General features: G+C 37.5%; 6 protein-coding genes across 6 annotated transcripts; 1 reads left to right on the top strand and 5 right to left on the bottom strand.

Annotated features, from left to right (window-relative positions):
• Window positions 1-127: 127 nt before the first annotated feature.
• On the top strand, window positions 128-6,243 carry LOC121961992 (E3 ubiquitin-protein ligase TRIM39-like). The gene is made up of 7 exons (XM_042512152.1): window positions 128-223; window positions 1,418-1,513; window positions 1,591-1,694; window positions 1,935-2,043; window positions 2,230-2,374; window positions 2,452-2,478; window positions 3,648-6,243. Exons 1-7 carry the CDS (start codon window positions 128-130, stop codon window positions 4,190-4,192), a joined length of 1,122 nt encoding a protein of 373 aa, XP_042368086.1. The 3' UTR covers window positions 4,193-6,243.
• Window positions 6,244-6,702: 459 nt separating this feature from the next.
• Window positions 6,703-8,234, bottom strand: LOC121962281 (caprin-2-like). Its single transcript, XM_042512513.1, has 3 exons — window positions 7,895-8,234; window positions 7,546-7,677; window positions 6,703-7,223 (listed from the first exon to the last, which is right to left on the bottom strand). The coding sequence occupies exons 1-3, from the start codon at window positions 8,232-8,234 to the stop codon at window positions 6,943-6,945; spliced, it is 753 nt and encodes a 250-aa protein (XP_042368447.1). The 3' UTR covers window positions 6,703-6,942.
• A 925-nt stretch (window positions 8,235-9,159) lies between these two features.
• Window positions 9,160-10,652, bottom strand: LOC121962282 (cerebellin-2-like). Its single transcript, XM_042512514.1, has 3 exons — window positions 10,320-10,652; window positions 9,956-10,087; window positions 9,160-9,810 (listed from the first exon to the last, which is right to left on the bottom strand). Exons 1-3 carry the CDS (start codon window positions 10,615-10,617, stop codon window positions 9,530-9,532), a joined length of 711 nt encoding a protein of 236 aa, XP_042368448.1. The 5' UTR covers window positions 10,618-10,652; the 3' UTR covers window positions 9,160-9,529.
• Window positions 10,653-11,307: 655 nt separating this feature from the next.
• Window positions 11,308-12,303, bottom strand: LOC121962439 (complement C1q-like protein 3). The gene is made up of 3 exons (XM_042512695.1): window positions 12,186-12,303; window positions 11,844-11,975; window positions 11,308-11,588 (listed from the first exon to the last, which is right to left on the bottom strand). Exons 1-3 carry the CDS (start codon window positions 12,301-12,303, stop codon window positions 11,308-11,310), a joined length of 531 nt encoding a protein of 176 aa, XP_042368629.1.
• Window positions 12,304-12,736: 433 nt separating this feature from the next.
• Window positions 12,737-14,631, bottom strand: LOC121962138 (cerebellin-1-like). Its single transcript, XM_042512332.1, has 3 exons — window positions 14,318-14,631; window positions 14,051-14,182; window positions 12,737-13,053 (listed from the first exon to the last, which is right to left on the bottom strand). The coding sequence occupies exons 1-3, from the start codon at window positions 14,538-14,540 to the stop codon at window positions 12,773-12,775; spliced, it is 636 nt and encodes a 211-aa protein (XP_042368266.1). The 5' UTR covers window positions 14,541-14,631; the 3' UTR covers window positions 12,737-12,772.
• A 393-nt stretch (window positions 14,632-15,024) lies between these two features.
• On the bottom strand, window positions 15,025-17,261 carry LOC121962139 (complement C1q-like protein 3). Its single transcript, XM_042512333.1, has 3 exons — window positions 17,060-17,261; window positions 16,808-16,936; window positions 15,025-15,613 (listed from the first exon to the last, which is right to left on the bottom strand). The coding sequence occupies exons 1-3, from the start codon at window positions 17,163-17,165 to the stop codon at window positions 15,333-15,335; spliced, it is 516 nt and encodes a 171-aa protein (XP_042368267.1). The 5' UTR covers window positions 17,166-17,261; the 3' UTR covers window positions 15,025-15,332.
• Window positions 17,262-18,306: the final 1,045 nt, after the last annotated feature.

The following is an 18,306-nucleotide window of genomic DNA, read 5'->3' as shown; positions in this document are numbered from 1 at the left end:
GAGATGGAGAGACAGAGGGAGATGGAGACACAGAGGGAGGGGGACACAGAAGGAGATGGAGAGACAGAAGGAGATGGAGAGACAGAGGGAGATGGAGAGACAGAAGGAGATGGAGAGACAGAGGGAGATGGAGAGACAGAAGGAGATGGAGAGACAGAGGGAGATGGAGAGACAGAGGGAGATGGAGAGACAGAAGGAGATGGAGGCTCAAAAACTACAAAAGGTACTATACTTTTATTAATACAGTCAATACATTTATGTGCATTTGGGCTACAGTTATACTTCGATTATGCCATTTAATTATGCTTCTGTCCTTGTCCCGGTATGCTAGCACCCAGGGAAAATCAATTTATTGGCGGAAGTGGGTCCCACTCTGCTGCTGTAGGTGGAGATATGCCCACTTTCAGCTAGTTGCTATTGAACTTTGGTTGATCATGTCACACACCAAACAAGTTATCAAGCAGGTTGCATGTCAAACAGTGACAACATGGATATTTTCGGCACTGTACATTTCATAAGTACGCTATGCTTTACTTGGTACATTCGTCTTGTTTTCTTCTCCATCTTCTGTTTTTTCCGTCTTTCTTGTATGAATTTAAGCTATTAGACTTTCGGGTCAAAGCCCAGCGCTATGGAGCATGTGCAGAATGCTGAGGCCAGTTCTGGTTGGATTGAGGCGTATACATTAAAGAGTAAATAGACCCCAATAGCATGATCTTTGTGTGTTACTCTGCCTTGGAGAAATTTGATTTTCAGTCGGACTAACGTGTTTACACATATTTTAAATATCCATTTTAAGTCGCACTAACAGGAACTTTTTCATACAAGTAAACGTACTGAGTGTATTGTTTTTAGCCAAAATGAGTCCACCACAACACCTCAATAACTATCGCCAGACTTTTTATAAAACCTCACCATGAGGTCAAGGTTTTCACTCATCCAGTGAAATCTCAATGTCTAGGCTACTTGATGGATTGGCACAAAAATTGTACAGATGTTGTATCCTAATGAGTTAGGTGAAAATCAGAATTTTCCTCCAGCGCCACCAGCATGTTGACATTTGTGGTTTTAAGTTAAATGTCTCAAAAGCTTTTGGATCAGTTATCATGACAAATTCATGTTTCCCTCAGACTGTAACATAATAAAATTTGGTGATCTGACTCCATATGCAGTGATCATCACATCAGAATTTGTATTTGTCCATTACAAAGGCAATGACATTCCCATCATTCTCTGCTGTACTTTAAGCTTTGACATTTTGAGCCTGTTTGCATGCTGCCATTAGCTGTCCGCTCATAGGGCTCCTGTGCTCGCATGCAGCCTCACAGAGCTGCTAGCATTGCACTTGTCTGTCTGCACATCAAGTGGTTGCTACAATTGTTTGTACTAATACAAGTACTTTGTGTCTTCTTTTAAGGCAAAGCAAGACAGGATGAGAGCTGAGTTACAGCAAAATATTAAGAAAAGAGTGCAAAAGTTGGCTGAAGTCTCATCATCTGTAAAAGCCTGCAAGGTGAGCCCTCAGCAGATTTTCACTTTTTTTAAGCTTTTGGTTAATACATCTTTAACAATGTCTATTATTCCTTTCAGGGCGGCTTGGATGCTGAATGGCTGGAGATCAACAACGTGTTCTCAGAGGTGATGAAAGTCGTGGAGGACGCTCGGCAGAAAGCGCTTCAGCCTCTGGAGGAAAGGTCAATCATATGTGGCTCAAATTATAAAAAAGATAAAGTTCACCCCTAAATCTAAAATATGCATATTTTCCTCTTACCTGTAGTGCAATTTATCAATCTAAAATGTTTAAGTCTGAGTTGTTTTTGATACCAGCGTAGAGCGTAGTCCAGCAGGTGACCGGCAAAAGAAATAATTCTTTTTCAGCTTTATTTCATCATTGAATGAAACTAACTGCCTAATGCACTGTGTTTAATTTTTAGGAGAAGGAGAGTGAAGAGAGAAGCACAGGATGTGGTTCAAAAGCTGCAAAAGGAAATTGACAAACTCAAAAAGACCATTGATGAGTTGAACAAAAACCCAGATCTGCAGGTAGAGCTTATTGGTCACTTTAACCTTTGAGAAAGTCATCATGATTCAGATGCTGCATGTCAGCATCTGAGCTAATATCCAGATCTCACAGAAGCTAAAAGACAGTTGTGTATTTTTACACTTGTTTCTAATTCACTGAAGTGATTTTAATTCTGGCGATGTAATATTTCTCCCACATACACACAGGTCTGTCTTCTCACAGGCCCAAATGAATCCCAGGATTGGAAAAATGTCGCTGTTGACACTTCATATTCATTCGGCACACTGAGAACTACAACGTCAAACATGATGGAGCAAATCCAAGAGAAACTGGAAAAACTCTCCTCTGTTGGTGAGTTTATTTAACCAAGGTGTGCTTTTTTATTTTAATCTTAATCGCTTGTTTAAATCTAATTTCTCTTTTCACAGAACTCGAAAGGATTCCCACATTTGCAGGTGAGTGACTCAGGACATTATGTGACTTATTGAATGAATCATAGTTTAAAAGAAAACAGCTTTAGGCTCTTGTGCGTGGAGGAGTGATGCTTTTCGATAAAAAGCCTTTCAGTGGTTACATGGCATGTTTATGACAACTAAGAGAAGCAACTGGATTCAGTCTTGACAGTCCTCTGAGTAACAAATGAAGGGCCAACACCTGAGACTGACCCTTTTATGCACCCTCTCAGGATACAGGTGAGTCTCCTGAGTGGGAAATTTGGAACAAAGGTGGAGTAAATCGGCGTCTTTCAAGGTGTGCTTCCCAAACATTATACAAACCAAACAGCTGAAACTCTGAGGACCATTCAAATAAATATACACGTGATTACTGCCTCAAATTAAAAGAAAAAACATACTAAATAAACCGAATGAATCACATAAAAATACCTTTCACAAAAAAGGTCTAAATTTGATATCATCATCAATGCAGATTTAAAATTTTAAACTTTAATGCAAAAGTGTACCCAGGCATAAATTAAGAATTTTTTTTCTTGCGCTTTTGGGGATGTAAACTGATTTCTTTACACGGATGGCAGTTTTTTTCGAACACAGCCATCTCTCTTTTTCATGCTTTCAACCAGTTTTTTGAAAATGTCAGCGCTGCAATATTTTTGCATATTTATAAACCTTTTTGATATCCATATCTTAAAGTGTAAAAGTAGATGTGTTTCTCCATCTGACCAGAAATGTGGACTTATGTCTTGGTCATGTATCTCTACCCAAAAGCCTTTAAAACTGTTGGCAAGTTGGTTTATGCGCATGACAAAGCACAGAGCTGACCATTTACAGGATCAAGGCCGTGTGTTGCACAGCAGTGAAACCTGAGCTGAGAATCATATACCTGATGTTCTGTTTACATGTTTAAAGAATCCCCCCAAAACCCGAAATATATCGGCATATCCCACGCCTTAATCGCAAAATGTAGTCTGTCTTAATCATGAATATCTAAATGGAGCATTCTGCTAAAATCACCTCTATCAAATTCAGATTATTGTCTTTGGAATAATGGTGGAATAGTGTGCATGTAAATGTAGCAATTTAAGGTAAAACACATTAGCGTCAACATACAGTTGGTGTTTCATCCGTATGAAGTGCTTCATGATTTCCATTATTTCACATTACTACAGTGGATGTAAAGCTGGATCCAATGTCTGCACACCAATTCCTCGTTGTTTCTCCTGATGGGAAGGCAGTGAGAGACGGCGGAAAGGCCCAGAAAGTTCCTGAAGCTCCATTAAGATTTGACATGTTCGGCAGCATCCTGGCGCACAACAGGTTCACGACTGGGAGGTCATACTGGGAGGTGGAGGTCAGCAACAAGACAGGGTGGGATCTGGGTGTAGCAAAACGCAACGTCAACCGCAAGGGGAAACTGTCGCTGAGGCCAAAAAATGGCTACTGGGTCGTCGTTCATTTTGAAGGTGATAAGTACGCAGCCCTGACCGTTCCACCCACCAGCCTCACCCTGAGGCAGCAACCTCAGAAAGTCGGGGTGTTTGTTGACTATGAGGAAGGTCTCGTGTCCTTCTACGATGTGACGGCTCAATCTCACATCTACTCATTTACGGAGTGTTTGTTCAATGATGAGATCATCCCATATTTCAGCCCACATCTTAGACAAAATGAGAAAAACGCTCATCCTCTGATTATCTCTGCTGTGAAAAAGGAGTAGTGGTTATGTGAAGTTTACTGAAAGCATTCATAGTTTAGAAAGTATGAAAAAACTGGTCAAAATCTCATATTGATGTTATGTTGAACTCAGTTGTGTCTTGGAGAAATAAGAAGGACAAAGAATTTTTCTTTTCTCAGATTATCCCAAAAACAAACTGTATCAGTTCCTCATCTTTGCTTTAGGCTTTCATTTCCCTTTTACCAGTACATTTTAGCTGAAAGTCACAGTACTGCTGAGTTGATTTAGAGGGTAATTCAGATCACCTGTGGTGCAGGTGTGGGGACTGAGTCCTAGTAAGGAATTGAGAGCAGCTTGGTGCATTCCCCTCTGGGCCAATCAGAGTGTGACACCGCCCCTTTCTGAGGGCTTAAGAAAGGTGTGAAAACACACACTCAGGGCAGTCTGATTGTTCCTCAACCAGATGCAAACCTCATGTTAGCAGATATTGTTAGATTCAGAAACTCTGGTGTCATGAACAGAAAACTTCTTAGTACTAAGAGCTGCTCCAAGTGTTAAAAAACTAATCTTAGAATGACATTTTCTAAGAATTTCCCCTCAAAGTAAAGACTAGATCCTGGGTAAAATTTAAAAAAAAAATTTAAAAAGTTCTTCAATCATCTTAGCCCTTAAGAGAGCTTCTAAGGTGGAAACAGGAGTTGAGAGGAAGACTTTAAGAGGCTATAGCAGAGGAGAAAATTGTCAGAGGATAAATATTCTCCAAACACTGAATGACACTGAGTAAATGAAACTCAGCAGATTGTGCAGGGATAATAGTTATGGTCAATGCACTCACATCTCCAACCAAACGGCAACACCAACACTGTTTTTTGGCAACTGAAAAAATGCAGCAGTGTGATCACACAAATGGTAACAATACTTTGAGCCTCGTATTGTGACAAATTCAATTTCTATTAGGTGTTCACACCTTAACAGAACAGAACCTCATAAAAGGGCACATCTGTTAAAAAATGCATAGCAAAGGGATGAATTTATGCTTCCTCGCTTGATATGTGTCTTGCACAAGAGTAACTGAGAATTTCTCTAAAAGCTGCTGAAAAAGCAGCGATGGTTGATGAAAAATATGGTATTGGCTCAAACACTGTTTGGAAACTGAGTTTCTGCAGGGAGTGTGTATTTTCTGAAGAAACGTAACTTCGGAACAATGAGCTTTTGTTTTTGGGATAACTGGCTTTTGGTCAAATGGGACATTTTTCAAACTAATTGGGTTTCTAAACTCTGGGCTGTTGGAAAAATGTCAAAGTGCCAAATGCACCACACAATTTGAATTTATTCAATCAAGTGTATGTGATGATTGATGACTCCACTAAAGGGTTTACACTGGGTTTACTGGCCTCAGCAACTGAAGTTGTTGTCTACCCGTCCAGGTTGGGTTTTTCTCTTAAACAGTAGATTCTTATTTATATAAATTTATATATTATATTCATGTTTTCCAGTTTAGTTTCGTGTGCTTTATATTTTTCATTTTAAAGGTTGCTGGAAGTTTGCAAAATGAAACCAAAATGCAGAAATAAGAGTATGTGTGTGTCTGTGTATGTGTGTATGAAAAAATGTAAGGAATTATACATTAAAGACTATTTTTGCATAATTCATGCCAAAGGAAGGAAAAATACTACAACCACCCTGTAAATGTACACTGTCAAATGTCCTGCATTAAAAAATGAACAAAGTATAATAAGAGAATATGCACTTAAAGGATTAAAACTCAGAGCTCACAATGTGAGTGTCCTCTCAGCAGTTCTGTTATATTTTATACCATAAGATTAAAAGGGGGATTTTACTGTTGAAATTTGTTTAGGTGGAGGCAATTTTAAATCTTTTATATGGGAATGCAGCTAATTATTTTCATAAAGAAGATTCTGTGGATTGTTTGGCATCCTTTTCCACGATGAGGTCAAATCATACAGTTGCCTGTATAATCGTATTGTCAAACTATGTTCTCCACATGTACCTTTTCCATAACTGAGATTGTTTTTGTGAAGCTGTATTCTGTTTTTGCTAGCGCACATTGTCAAATAAACATCTTAAAGCTGCATTTATCAGTCATATTTCAGTATCCAGCAGGTAAAGACCAAAATGTCTTTCCCAGGAGTTTGAAGATAAAAGCTTCTTCCCTGAACATGGCTGTGCTATACTATGTTCCTTAATTCTTCTTCTTCAAAAAAAAATCTTTCAATATCACTTTACTATTGTCCCTCAGATGAAGAATCTGGTTCTCACTGTCCTCCAGTCTAGTTTCCATAACTGCCGTCCTGTTTTCTCCCCCACCTTTCTTGGTTGCTTCTGGTAGCTTATGGATTGACTTCTATGTAGAAGGACGCAGTTTTTTGAAAATTCAAAGATGTGATGCTGCAATGATAAGCGGACCTTCATTTAGTATACTGTAGCAACTTCAATTCATCCAAAGCCAAAAGAAACAGACAACAAACTCCAAACAAGATCATAATTCAGCTTTATTATCTGAATGGAAAAAATAACTGTGGCATAAAAACATTTATAAAAACATGATTATGAAATTGACAGTCCAAACAGAGACATGAGCAATGAAAAAAAAAAAACGTGTTAATACTAACAAGCAATGATAAAAGAAGCCTCATCTCATTTTCTTTATTTCATAAGCAGCTGCCTTTTGTTTTATCAAATCTAAACTATAAAAGTACTGTTTTCATATAATCATTTTTTTACGTTTGATTTTCAAGCAGGAAGGAACAACAAAAGAGATACATCGATTCTCACATTTGAGAGACCAAGAATCCACTGAAGGTGGTATGGTAGTCAGATCCCCAAACATGGGAGTTTTTAGCCAAGCGCACATACACCTGGTCTCCTTTCTGCAGCTGCAGGAACACTGCGTTTCCTCCATTATCTGCACTGTCATAACTTACTGAGTGATCACTTGTCATCACCACTATTTCGTGGTTCTTGTAGAGCAGCAGCACTAATGGTTCATGTCCTCCAGCATGATAAAAGATGGTGAAGTAGTAAAAACCTGCAAAAGGGGCATTAAAAATACCTGCAAAGACAGCAGTGTGTCAGTCATATTTTTTCTGTTTTTTCTCTAATCACAAATGACAATTATCATCAGTAGTTTACAGTGTTTTTTTTTTTTTTATTGCCTTGAAATAAAATAAACCAAAAATTACTGTTATTCCCATAAAAATGTGGTTTTTTAATGTGTTCTTAGACATCCAGATTGCTAGACAGGAAAGCAGATTGTGTGTTTTTTTGTACAACTTTTAATGCAGATCAACTCAAAACATAATTTTATAGTTTCAGTGTGTTCATAGACATCTAGATTAGTAGACAGGTAGACTGTAGGTTATTGTGAGTATTACCTGTAGATGGACTGTAGGCATTACCAATGTTTGTTTTTACTACTCTGTAGATTAGAGTCGTGTCTGTGTTGAATGGTCCAATTGCTTTATTTCCTCCTCCTGTTACAGCACTGAACATCACTCTGGTTCTTACTGTGAAAAACAATAGTCGTTGCACAATTACAAGTTCTATCAAGCGACTAAAAACTTTTTTCAACAGCAACAGCAAAACAAAAACATAAGTATTGAAAAGACGTCTAAGAATGTGAATGAAACTGAAGACAAGTTCTACCATGCTAATTTTGTTTCAACACAACTAACTGTGTATTCCTCAAAACACAAAATGCATCATCAGAAAAAATCACTTTACCTTTTTCCTCAAGTTTTAGAATCCGGTTTTGGCTGTCCTTCAGCTTGGTCTCGGTGTCTGTAAGCCTGGCCTCGGTGTCTGTAAGCCTGGACTCTGTGTTTTTAAGCTTGGTCTCACTGTCAGTCAGCCTAGTTTGGCAATCCTTCAGCGCAGTTTCGCTGTTCTGCAGCCTGGTCTCTACATTTCTAAGCTTTTCTGTCATGGCACCAAACTCTTTCAGGATTTCACACATGTCAACATTACCACATGGCTGTGTTTGCAATTCAGTGGTGTTACCATCATCCTGAGCCAAAATCAAGCCGCTGAACAGCAAAACAAACAGTGAAATGGCAAAATTCATCTTCAAAGTTGATCAAAAATCTCTGACTGATGTGATCCAACTTGCTGCTTTTATTTTGTTCAGAAATGACGTGTTAATTTTTAACATCAATGCAATGAGCATTGATGCAATGAGGAAATAGTTAGGTTCAAAGATTAAACATTTGCATTTGTGCAGCGTCACACCTATAAACAACCTGGCAATTCAATGTGCTTTGCTAAAAAGGATAATAAATAAAAGGACAAGATATGAAAGAAATCAAGTAATTGTAAAAAAGCACATATGAAAAGATTGTTTCCTACAATATCACCAAAATCATTCGAAAGGTTTTTTCTTGATAATCAAAATGAAAACCCTGGCAGAACAAAAATTGTAAAAGGGTAACTTTGAAGCTGCAGTGCTGTATAACAATTTTAGTGGACTTATTTCAATATTCTTTGACAGCATTTTAGAAAACTTGAGCTTCAAGGAAACAAGAGCAAAAATCTGTGAACCGTTGCCCAGTTTTATGGCTTGTTTTTTAAACTGATAATCTACATTGCCCTGGAACTGCAGGTATTAGTACCTTGATAGCTGACACCAGAAATGTATTAATTTATTGCAGGTATTGTTGAAGTCACGTTCTTCTTTAGAAAAGTGCAGGTAGTAGTGTTAAAATGGAGAAAAGTCATTATAATTTAGCAATTAAAGCATAAATGAATGTGCTCCCGACTTTATCAACCCTTTTTTATGTTCTATTTATATAGCACAACAGACTATGTCAATGAACAATAAAGTCTTATTTCCATCCTTTTCCTCAATATTTTCACTGTTTAAGATGTATTTATATCACCACTGTTCAGTCTTTGTATGCTATAAGGTCGTCCTCCTCTAGCACATTATTTATTTTCAGTGTCTTCAAACAAGATCATGATCATAAGTCAACTTTATTATCTTTCCAGTAAAAATCAATTGTAACATTAAAACTTAAAGCATATTGACATAGTCCACCCAAACAGAGACATAAGTGAAGTAAAAACTAGCAATGTGTAAAATCCTACAACCAAACAATGTGTCAGGGGCTGCAGTATCTTCTTTTTGTTTATTTTCTGAACAAACTTACAATTTTGAAGCAAAAAGAACTAAATGCAACAGAGATTAATGAAGACTAATTTAACTTTAACACTTTTTAATTCATGAGCAACAGCCTTCTGTTTCATTAGATGTGAAATATAAAAGATTTATTTGTTCATCATGTTGTGATTTATTAGATTTATTTATTTGTTCTTTTATCCATAAGCAGGAATGAAAAGACATGTAGAGATTTACACCCATTCTCACATTTGAGTGACTAAAGAACCACTGAAAGTCGTGTGGTAGTCGGACCCATAAACATGTGTATGTGCGCGCATGAGCACATACACCTGGTCTCCTGGCTGCAGCTGCAGGAACGCTGCGTTTCCTCCGTTATCAGCTGTGTCATAATCACAGCGGTGATCATCTGTCATGACCATCGGGTGATTGTTCTTGAATAGAAACAGCATTCCTGGTTGATGTCCATTAGCATGATAGAAGATGGTAAAGTAATAAACACCTGCAACAGGTGCAGTGAAGATGCCTGTGGAAACAACACGGTGGTAAAAGTTTTTTTTTTATTACAGCTTTTAACTAAGATCAACTCAAAACGTAATTTTATGGTTTCAGTGTGTTCTTAGACATCTAGATAAGAAGACAGGTAGAGTGTGGGTAATTGTGAGTATTACCTGTGTATGGACTGTAGGCATTACCGATGTTTGTTATCACAGTTCTGTAGATAAGAGTAATGTTTGTGTTGAAGGGTCCAATTATTCTATCTCCTCCTCCTGTTGCGGCACTGAATATCACCTTGGTTCTTTCTGCATAAAAATCACATGATCACATGGGTTTGTCCATAGTCCTTTCATGAAAAATGCAATACTGACCAGCACCAATGTAGGTTTGACCTGCATGTAAAGACCCGTGCTCTATCATCTTTGTCATTTAGTTTGCCTGAGTTGTTTTGTTTCAGTTTATGTAATCGTTTGTTTTTCGCAATACAAAAAAATGCTTAAAGAATTCTTCGATGAAATTTTTAAAATTTCATTTTACCTTTGTCTCTAAGTTCCAGAATCTGGTTTTCGTTGTCCCTCAGCCTGATTTCACTGTCCATCAGCCTGGTTTGGCAATCCTTCAGCATGGTTTCGCTGTTCTGCAGCCTGGTTTCACTGTCCTTCATCCTGCTCTCCATAGCTCTGAGTTTTTCTGTCATAACTCCAAACTCTCTCAGGACATCACACATGTCAGGATGACATGATCCTGTTTTTTCTGTTTCAGTATTTTTACTATCGTCCTGGGCCGTACTCAGACCACAGAACAGCAAGACAAACGACAAAATGGTGAAATCCATTTTGGAAGTTGATTAAACACCTCACAGTTGCCTAAACTGACTGTGATCCCTCAGGTTGCTTTTATGTTGTGAATGATGAGCAGTTAATTTTTAACATTTTGTTTGACACGTGACTTTATTATAGTATTTGTAAGCTCAGTGCTGCTCAAAGTGTGAAGTTCAGATGTTTGCAGATGATAACATCATTTAATACTGTAACAAAAAAGCAAGCATTTTCTAAACTCTGTTTAGCAAAGATAAATGTAAAAAAAGTTGCTTGATGATCCACATCTGTTTCTAAAGGTTCATTTAGTGCTCTGTAGCAACCCAAATTCATCCAGAGCAAAAATGATAGACAACAAACACCAGAAAGGATCAAGATTGTATTTCAACTTTATTATCCTCATGGAAAAATGATTGTAGCATAAAAACATAAAAAAATGACAATCATAAAAAAACATTATTGTTCAATTGACACAATCCAAGCAAAGACTTGAGCAGTGCAAACACCTACAACCAATGTGCTGAGGTCTGCAGTATCTTCTTTTCGTTGATTTTCCAAACAACCTGTCGATTTTGCAGATCTAAATGACTAAAGCAGCCTAATTTCATTTTAATTAGGATTAAAAATAATGCTGTATTCATGTTGTGATCTCAGATTTTCGCATCCACCTTCAAACAGGAATGAACACATATTCAGTGTATTAGTTTTCACATCTGAGTGACTAGAAAACCACTGAAGGTGGTATGGTAGTCAGATCCCCAAACATGTGATTTTGCAACCATGCGCACATACACCTGGTCTCCTGGCTGCAGCTGCATGAACACTGCATTTCCTCCATTATCAGCTCCATCATGTTGTGATGCATGATCATGGGTCGTGACCATATGTTGATTGTTTTTGTAGAGCTGCAGCTTTGATTGATGATATCCTCCAGCATGATAAAAGATGGTGAAGTAATAAACACCTGCAACAGGGGCGACAAAAATACCTGTGGAGACAGCAGGGTGTCGGTCATATTTTTAATGTTTTCTCAAGTCAAATCACAAATAATAAGTAGTCTTCAGTTCTTTGTTTTATGGTCTTCCAACAAAATAAACCAAATATCAGTTTTTCCCCAAAAATGTAATGTTTCAATGTACGCTTAGACATCCAGATTACTAGACAGCAAAGCAGTATGTCTGTTTTTCTTGATGATTTTGCAGCAGGTGTTACTTAATAGCATGCAGATGATTGTGAGTATTACCTGTGGATGGACTGTAGGCATTACCAATGTTTGTCTTTACATCTCTGTAGATTAGAGTTATGTCTCTGTTGAAGGGACCAATGTCTTTAGATCCTTCCCCTACTGCTGCACTAAATATCACCTTGGTTCTTTCTGTGAAAAAAAGACAAGCATATTCATTACACAAGTATTCCCAGAGTCCTTCTAAGACTTCCAATGATCATGTTAATGAAACCATGAGAAGACAGCTTCTATAATGCTACCATCATCTTTTGTTGTTAAGTTTGTAGAACTTTTGTTTCAACTCAGATATGTGTATGCCGTCATAAAACACAAAATAATTCTTCAATAAAATCACTCCACCTTTGTTCCTCAGTTCCAGAATCTGGTTCTCACTGTTCCTCAGCCTGGTCTCGCTGTCCTTCAGCCTGGTCTCACTGTTCTTCAGCCTGGTTTCCACAGCTTCAAGATTATCTCTCATTGCAAGAAATTCTCGCAGCAGATCACATGTGTCAGGATAGCATGACTGCCTTTCACCAGTTTGTTCTGTTTCAGTCAGTTTCTCATCATCCTGGGCCCAAATAAGGCCGCAGAGCAGAGACACATACAATAAAATGGTGATTTTCATCTTTTCCGTTAATTTCAGATCGCTCAGTCGCCTAAATTGTGATTGCTGTGATCCTACCTTCTGCTTTTATGTTTTTCAAAGATGACCTGTTAATTTTTAACATACCATTTGATATGTGGCTGTCTTATCTTACTGGTAAGCTCTGTGGAAGAACAATAAGGAAATAATAATGCATTTACTGATAAATTAATTTTTACAGTCTTTAGTGCCTTTAGTTCCTGTTTGAGGTAAAAAAAAAAGAAAGTCTCATGTCCTACACCTTCTGTAATAAAACATACTCCACAAATAATGATAAATGAATCATATCTTTATTCACAGTCTCTCAAACCTCATTGACCAAAAAACCACTGAAGGTGGTGATGACATCATTTCCCCAAACGTGTGAGTTTGCATCCAAGCGCACATACACATGGTCCCCTTGCTGCAGCTGCAGGAACACTGCGTTGCCTCCGTTATCAGCCCCGTCTGCTGTTGTGCGATGGTCATAGTTCATCACAACAACCTCGTTGTTCTTCATGAGCGATAGACTGACTATGTTTGTTCCTCCAGCGTGATGATGGAAGGTGAAGTAGTAAATGCCCTTTACAGGTGCAGCAAAGATACCTGTGGAAACATTTTATTCCGACAGTTAGCAGCTTTGTAAAATTTTTCTTGATTTTTTTAAAACTGGCTGGATGACATTTAAAGTGCTTGTTTGCTTTATTGCAACCTGCTGTAGAAATTACAGTAAATCCAAGCCTACATATACTGCACGTCCTGGACCTCTTTTCATTATAGCAATACATACATGTAAAAAATGAAAAATTCCTAATAAAGAATTTTGGATAATTTTATGTCAAAACAAGAGCCTACAACCTGTCATTGCTTACAATAATCATGCGAGCATGTTTTTTGGCAGGTATATTATTCACTATATAGAGTGTCCAAGAAACAAGTCCTAAAACCTGTTAAAGTCAATGTGTTTTTGGTTAGATGCCTGAAATAAAGTCTGTGGTTTACAGAAGCTTACAAACTTTCACATTTCTATGACGTTAAACAATCCTGTAAGTATCCCACTTGTTAATGTCAAAACTTTCAGTGTTTTAAAAACGGAGGCTGCTAACAAATGGCTAAATTAGACTACAAACATGATCATGCCAAATATGGCCTAAATATGGAAACATTAAAATCATATGACCTTGTGTTTGTTTGTTTATTGCCTAACATTAGTTTTTTATTTCTGGTGATTGTATCTCTGCTTCAGAAATAATAAAAGTGGTGTTTACATGTGGAGATATGTTACTGAAGAAGATGTACAAGTATCATAAATATTAATGTGACTATGATCCAAAATCCAATGGAAAAATGCATTTTGATGAGGGAAACAGAAGCAGAAAAAGTTTATCCCTGCAGCACTTTATTAACCATGATGGTTTAATATGTTAGCATGTTAACATTTGCTAAGTATCAAACACAATTAACAGTTGAGGCTGTAGTGAATGTCAGCAGGTCACAAACCAAAAACATTCAACTTTATTTAAGAGTCTGAATTGATTTGGTTTATATTTCATAGTAATTTTTTTTATAGGAAAGAGATACAGATCAAGGTGTGAATACATACCAGTGACTTGATTGTAGGCGTTGCCAATATTTGTTATCACTTTTCTGTAGATTAAGGTTTTGTCTGTGCTGAAGGGTCCAATGGCTTTATTTCCTCCTCCTGCTGCTGCACTGAACACCACCATGGTCCTCTCTGTGCAAAGCAAAACATAATCATCTTAATAACATTATTTTTCTGAACTTATTTCCAAAATTGCATTTCGTTTATCTCATCACCGAGAGATTCAACACCAAAGTCTTCAATTGGAGAAAAAAAAAATCACTTTACCTTTGCTCTTCAGTTCACAAAGCTGGTTTTCACTTTCCTTCAGTCTGGCTTCCACAGTTTTGAGTTTTTCTCTCAAGCCACCAAAATCTTTCAGGAGATTACACATATCAGGAAAGCATGACTGTGTTTCATTAAATATCTCCGTTCCAGGCGGATCGCCTTCATCCTGGGCCAAAATCCAGCCGCAGAACAATGACACAAACAATAAAATGGTGAAATGCATCCTCCCAAGTAGACTCAATGTCTGTTTCTCTCTCTAAACTCTGTCTTTTGGGTCCTTTTGGTTGCCCTCACATGGTTTAATCTGTTCATTTTCAACTTCCCATTTTAAACGAGGCTTATTGTGCAATGAGAAAATACTATTTACTTCTGTGTGCTGACAGTCAGTTAACCTCTGATAACCTGGAGAAAAGTAAACACAGATGTTCAACTTTTCACTGATTTCAGTTACTCTTTAAAGATTCACATGTTTCAGGGAGTTTTGCATCAACAAGAAATTAAGCTGAAGTTGGTTGAGTTTGAATTTGAAATTATGAAACAATATTTCATTCTCACTCTGTGATTTGAAGAAGCTTGTATCACAACATGTGTAACTTATTTTCTAACAATGCAGAGATTACTGATTTGATCCATATTTAACAACAACAACAACAACAACAACAACAACAACAACAACAATAATAATAATAATAATAATAATAATAAAAGTTATGTATTTTATTAATTCATTAATTTATTTTAGAGTTACACAAAAGACACACATTAAATGCTTATGAACACATTTCTCAACTAAATTTATTAATAACTGCTTGTTCCATGCCCATGTTTGCTGTATCAGGTCATCTTTTCAAATGTCAGCATATTTGTTCAAATTGCAACAAACTAACACAATGACTGAACAGTTACGCATCCAATAACAGTCAGTTAGTCATTACACAATAAAACATCACGTAAATGTATAAGTATTGATTCTTTATCCCAACAAAGTGGTAAATAACCGCTGAGTCAGCTGTTCTCACATTCGGCTGACCAAAAAACCACTGAAGGTTGTGTGGTAGTTGGATCCATAAATATGTGAGTTTGCACCCATGCGCACATACACTTGGTCCCCTTGGTACAGCTGCAGGAACACTGCATTTCCTCCGTTATGAGCCGTTTCATGGACTGAGGGATGATCCTGTGTCGTGACGATGTGCTGGCTGTTTTTGTAGAGGAACAGCTCTGTCCCAGGGCCTCCTCCAGCATGATGGAAGATAGTGAAGTAATAGACACCGGCAACAGGTGCAGTGAATATACCTGTGGGACGACAAGAGGGTGTTGCACACCTTTAATAGGTTTTTTTCTTCTTTTTTTTGTTTGAATAACTAAATAACATCAAAAGTGTTTTTTCAAGCTACAGGGCATAGATGACCTCATCTAAGTCCACGCCGTTTAACAGCATCATATTAAACTGAAATTTTAGGGTTAAGATTGAAAACAAAGTTCTGTGAATTTGATTAACTGGATGATTAAAATCACGACCACCTAAGTAATCAGCATGACGCATGTGAGGAGGTAAATTGAGAATTGCTGGTTCACATTGATCCAGGATTGCACCACATTCTGTTCTCATTTCCACGTTGTTAAAAACGGCTTTATCACGTCCCTCAGTGTGTGATGTCAACACCAAAGGCATCCTTTAACTTTTTTATGAGATGCACTGGCCTTTCATCTTTTTCCAGTGTAAACCATTCCACTGCAGTACATGGCACTGAGAGCAACTGATATAGTAGCACAGCATATCCTCATACCATGGTTTGTTTTATATCTGATGAATTAAAGCCCCACCAATGGTGTTGTCACTTAATGTACTTGTTACATAGGATAGATTAGATTAGATTTTGAAAAAGAAACATGGTGATAACAACCTAAAGTTCACTTGGTTTCATACGAGAAACAAACACTAGTCTTCTGGGGGAAAGTCCTGTGTTTGTTTGACCCAACCTCTCTCCTTACACCAACTTTCAGTCTTCATACTACTGAGCAAACGTGATCACCGCCTTACTGATTACATGGGTTATGTAAAAACTGAAGCGCTTTACTTTTAATACGCACACGAACAAACTGAAAACAGTGTAATGAGTGAGAGAAAGTCCACGTAAGATGGGAGGGAGACGAGGTGGATGGGTCAAACACAACTTCCCCCAAGGAGACCACAGTTCATCAGTCGTCATCCCACACTGACGTCACCCACTTAATGCAACAAACATACTTATTTTAAGACAATGCACGATGTTCTATACACTAAAATGTCACCCTGTGTGTCACTTTCAGACGCATAGGAGCATTACAAAGCATCAGTACTTGACAACCTGCGAATGAGAACAGGTTGGATTCTACAATCTTAAAATGTTGCAGTGTTGGATAACAGACAAGGATTACTGATGTGATTTATTCATGTTATAATGAGAATTGAACAAGTAAGTGATTGCAGGTCCTTGATGCCCTCACCTGTGAATTCACTGTAGGCATTTCCGATATTTGTAATCACCCTTTTGTAGACAAGAGTTGTCTCTGTGTTAAAAGGTCCAATTGCTCCTCTTGCCCCAGCCTCAGCACTGAATATCACCTTTGTTCTTTCTGTGAAAAGCAAAAAATATTCTCGTCACATTATTTTGTATTTCCACATTGCATCACATTTCACTCATGGCTCAATAAATGTTTCATTAAACCCTGTAAAGCAATCTTTGGGTCGCACTCTACCTTTGTTCCTCAGCTCCACAATCTGGTTTTCACTATCCTTAAGCCTGGTTTCCAGAGCTTCCAGTTTTTCTGTCAGGGCATTCAACTCCGTCAGTTCATCACACATGTTGGAATAGCAGTATTTTCTGTTTCAGCTGTTTGAATCAGACTGCAGAACAGACACACAACCAGCAGCAGCAGATTATTCAAGATCTCCTCACCACTGTGCGATAAGACTCCTCTGGCTGCTTATATACGGTTGGATTAATGATGACCTGTGCACTTTTGACATTGTCACATGCCTCTGTGTAAAGTGTAGCACCTTGGAGGGTTTGATCAGATGCTCCAGATAGATAGTTGATATTCAGTGAGTTAGTATTAGTTATTGTGCAGTATTTTATTATTTTTTAATATATTTATTATTTTTGACAAAGTAAATATGGATTTCCTTTGTGTCATGATGTCTGTGTCATTTTGTAAATATATCTATATCTATATCTATCTATCTATCTATCTATATATATATAAAGTAGCTTAAGTACATAAAGTTATTAATGGGACTCTAATTTGTAAGATATCATACAAACTGTTGTATTAAAAATGTTGCATGCTATTTTCATGCATTGTTTGTGTGTATACCTACGAAAAGTAACCCATGTAATCTTGAGCCAGTAACTGTTTTATAACCAATGTAAACAAATATTAAGGAGCTACATGTTGAGATGGTGGATGGGTCACAAAACAACCTTTCGTGACTTTACACATACATATCGTCATTTGTGGAGCACTGGTTTCTTAGATATCTTATGAACTGTTGTATGTGGATTTTTGTAACAAACAGTTATAAAAAAATACATTGATTTTCACTCACGACGATCTCAGACCACAGCATGAGCTACTATCTGACACAAAACATTTTCCATCACATGGCCTAAAGTTTAATGCACATACACAAGGTTTCATTTCATGTTGGACTTTTTTAAAAACAGTTCATGAAAGAATGCTGTTTCAGCCTTTTGTGTAACAGTTTACTGTACTCTTAGACCAAATATGGTCTGCTTAGCTGCTTTCTCTAACTTCCTCTTAACAAGGTATCCTCTGACAGGGAAGTTGAAAGTTTCAGTATTAATATTTCTGAGAATCCCTGCTCATTTTCCACTGAATTGTATGACTAGTGGTTCCTTTGAAATCTTCAGCTTGTTTTGTAAAGCCCCTTTTTTGGCACAGATTTCTCTCAGGAGAACCTGACAAGCGTCAGGATGGCAGGT

The sequence above is a fragment of the Plectropomus leopardus genome, chromosome 23, assembly GCF_008729295.1.
Source record: "Plectropomus leopardus isolate mb chromosome 23, YSFRI_Pleo_2.0, whole genome shotgun sequence".
NCBI classification, from domain to species: Eukaryota; Metazoa; Chordata; class Actinopteri; order Perciformes; family Serranidae; genus Plectropomus; species Plectropomus leopardus.
This window is presented reverse-complemented; position numbering and strand designations above follow the sequence as displayed.

Coding starts and splice junctions, on each gene's coding strand:
- LOC121962139 (XM_042512333.1), bottom strand. CDS start 17,165: ATGTGTGATGAACTGACGGAGTTGAATGCCCTGACAGAAAAACTGGAA. Junction 16,937..17,059: donor TGTGGAGCTGAGGAACAAAG/GTAGAGTGCGAC, acceptor TGCTTTTCACAG/AAAGAACAAAGGTGATATTC. Junction 15,614..16,807: donor TGCCTACAGTGAATTCACAG/GTGAGGGCATCA, acceptor GTCGTCCCACAG/GTATATTCACTGCACCTGTT.
- LOC121962138 (XM_042512332.1), bottom strand. CDS start 14,540: ATGCATTTCACCATTTTATTGTTTGTGTCATTGTTCTGCGGCTGGATT. Junction 14,183..14,317: donor TTGTGAACTGAAGAGCAAAG/GTAAAGTGATTT, acceptor TGCTTTGCACAG/AGAGGACCATGGTGGTGTTC. Junction 13,054..14,050: donor CGCCTACAATCAAGTCACTG/GTATGTATTCAC, acceptor ATGTTTCCACAG/GTATCTTTGCTGCACCTGTA.
- LOC121962439 (XM_042512695.1), bottom strand. CDS start 12,303: ATGAGAGATAATCTTGAAGCTGTGGAAACCAGGCTGAAGAACAGTGAG. Junction 11,976..12,185: donor TCTGGAACTGAGGAACAAAG/GTGGAGTGATTT, acceptor TTTTTTTCACAG/AAAGAACCAAGGTGATATTT. Junction 11,589..11,843: donor TGCCTACAGTCCATCCACAG/GTAATACTCACA, acceptor CTGTCTCCACAG/GTATTTTTGTCGCCCCTGTT.
- LOC121962281 (XM_042512513.1), bottom strand. CDS start 8,234: ATGAATTTTGCCATTTCACTGTTTGTTTTGCTGTTCAGCGGCTTGATT. Junction 7,678..7,894: donor TCTAAAACTTGAGGAAAAAG/GTAAAGTGATTT, acceptor TGTTTTTCACAG/TAAGAACCAGAGTGATGTTC. Junction 7,224..7,545: donor TGCCTACAGTCCATCTACAG/GTAATACTCACA, acceptor CTGTCTTTGCAG/GTATTTTTAATGCCCCTTTT.
- LOC121961992 (XM_042512152.1), top strand. CDS start 128: ATGGAGAGACAGAAGGAGATGGAGAGACAGAGGGAGATGGAGAGACAG. Junction 224..1,417: donor AGGCTCAAAAACTACAAAAG/GTACTATACTTT, acceptor TCTTCTTTTAAG/GCAAAGCAAGACAGGATGAG. Junction 2,479..3,647: donor AAGGATTCCCACATTTGCAG/GTGAGTGACTCA, acceptor ACATTACTACAG/TGGATGTAAAGCTGGATCCA.
- LOC121962282 (XM_042512514.1), bottom strand. CDS start 10,617: ATGGATTTCACCATTTTGTCGTTTGTCTTGCTGTTCTGTGGTCTGAGT. Junction 10,088..10,319: donor TCTGGAACTTAGAGACAAAG/GTAAAATGAAAT, acceptor ATTTTTATGCAG/AAAGAACCAAGGTGATATTC. Junction 9,811..9,955: donor TGCCTACAGTCCATACACAG/GTAATACTCACA, acceptor TTGTTTCCACAG/GCATCTTCACTGCACCTGTT.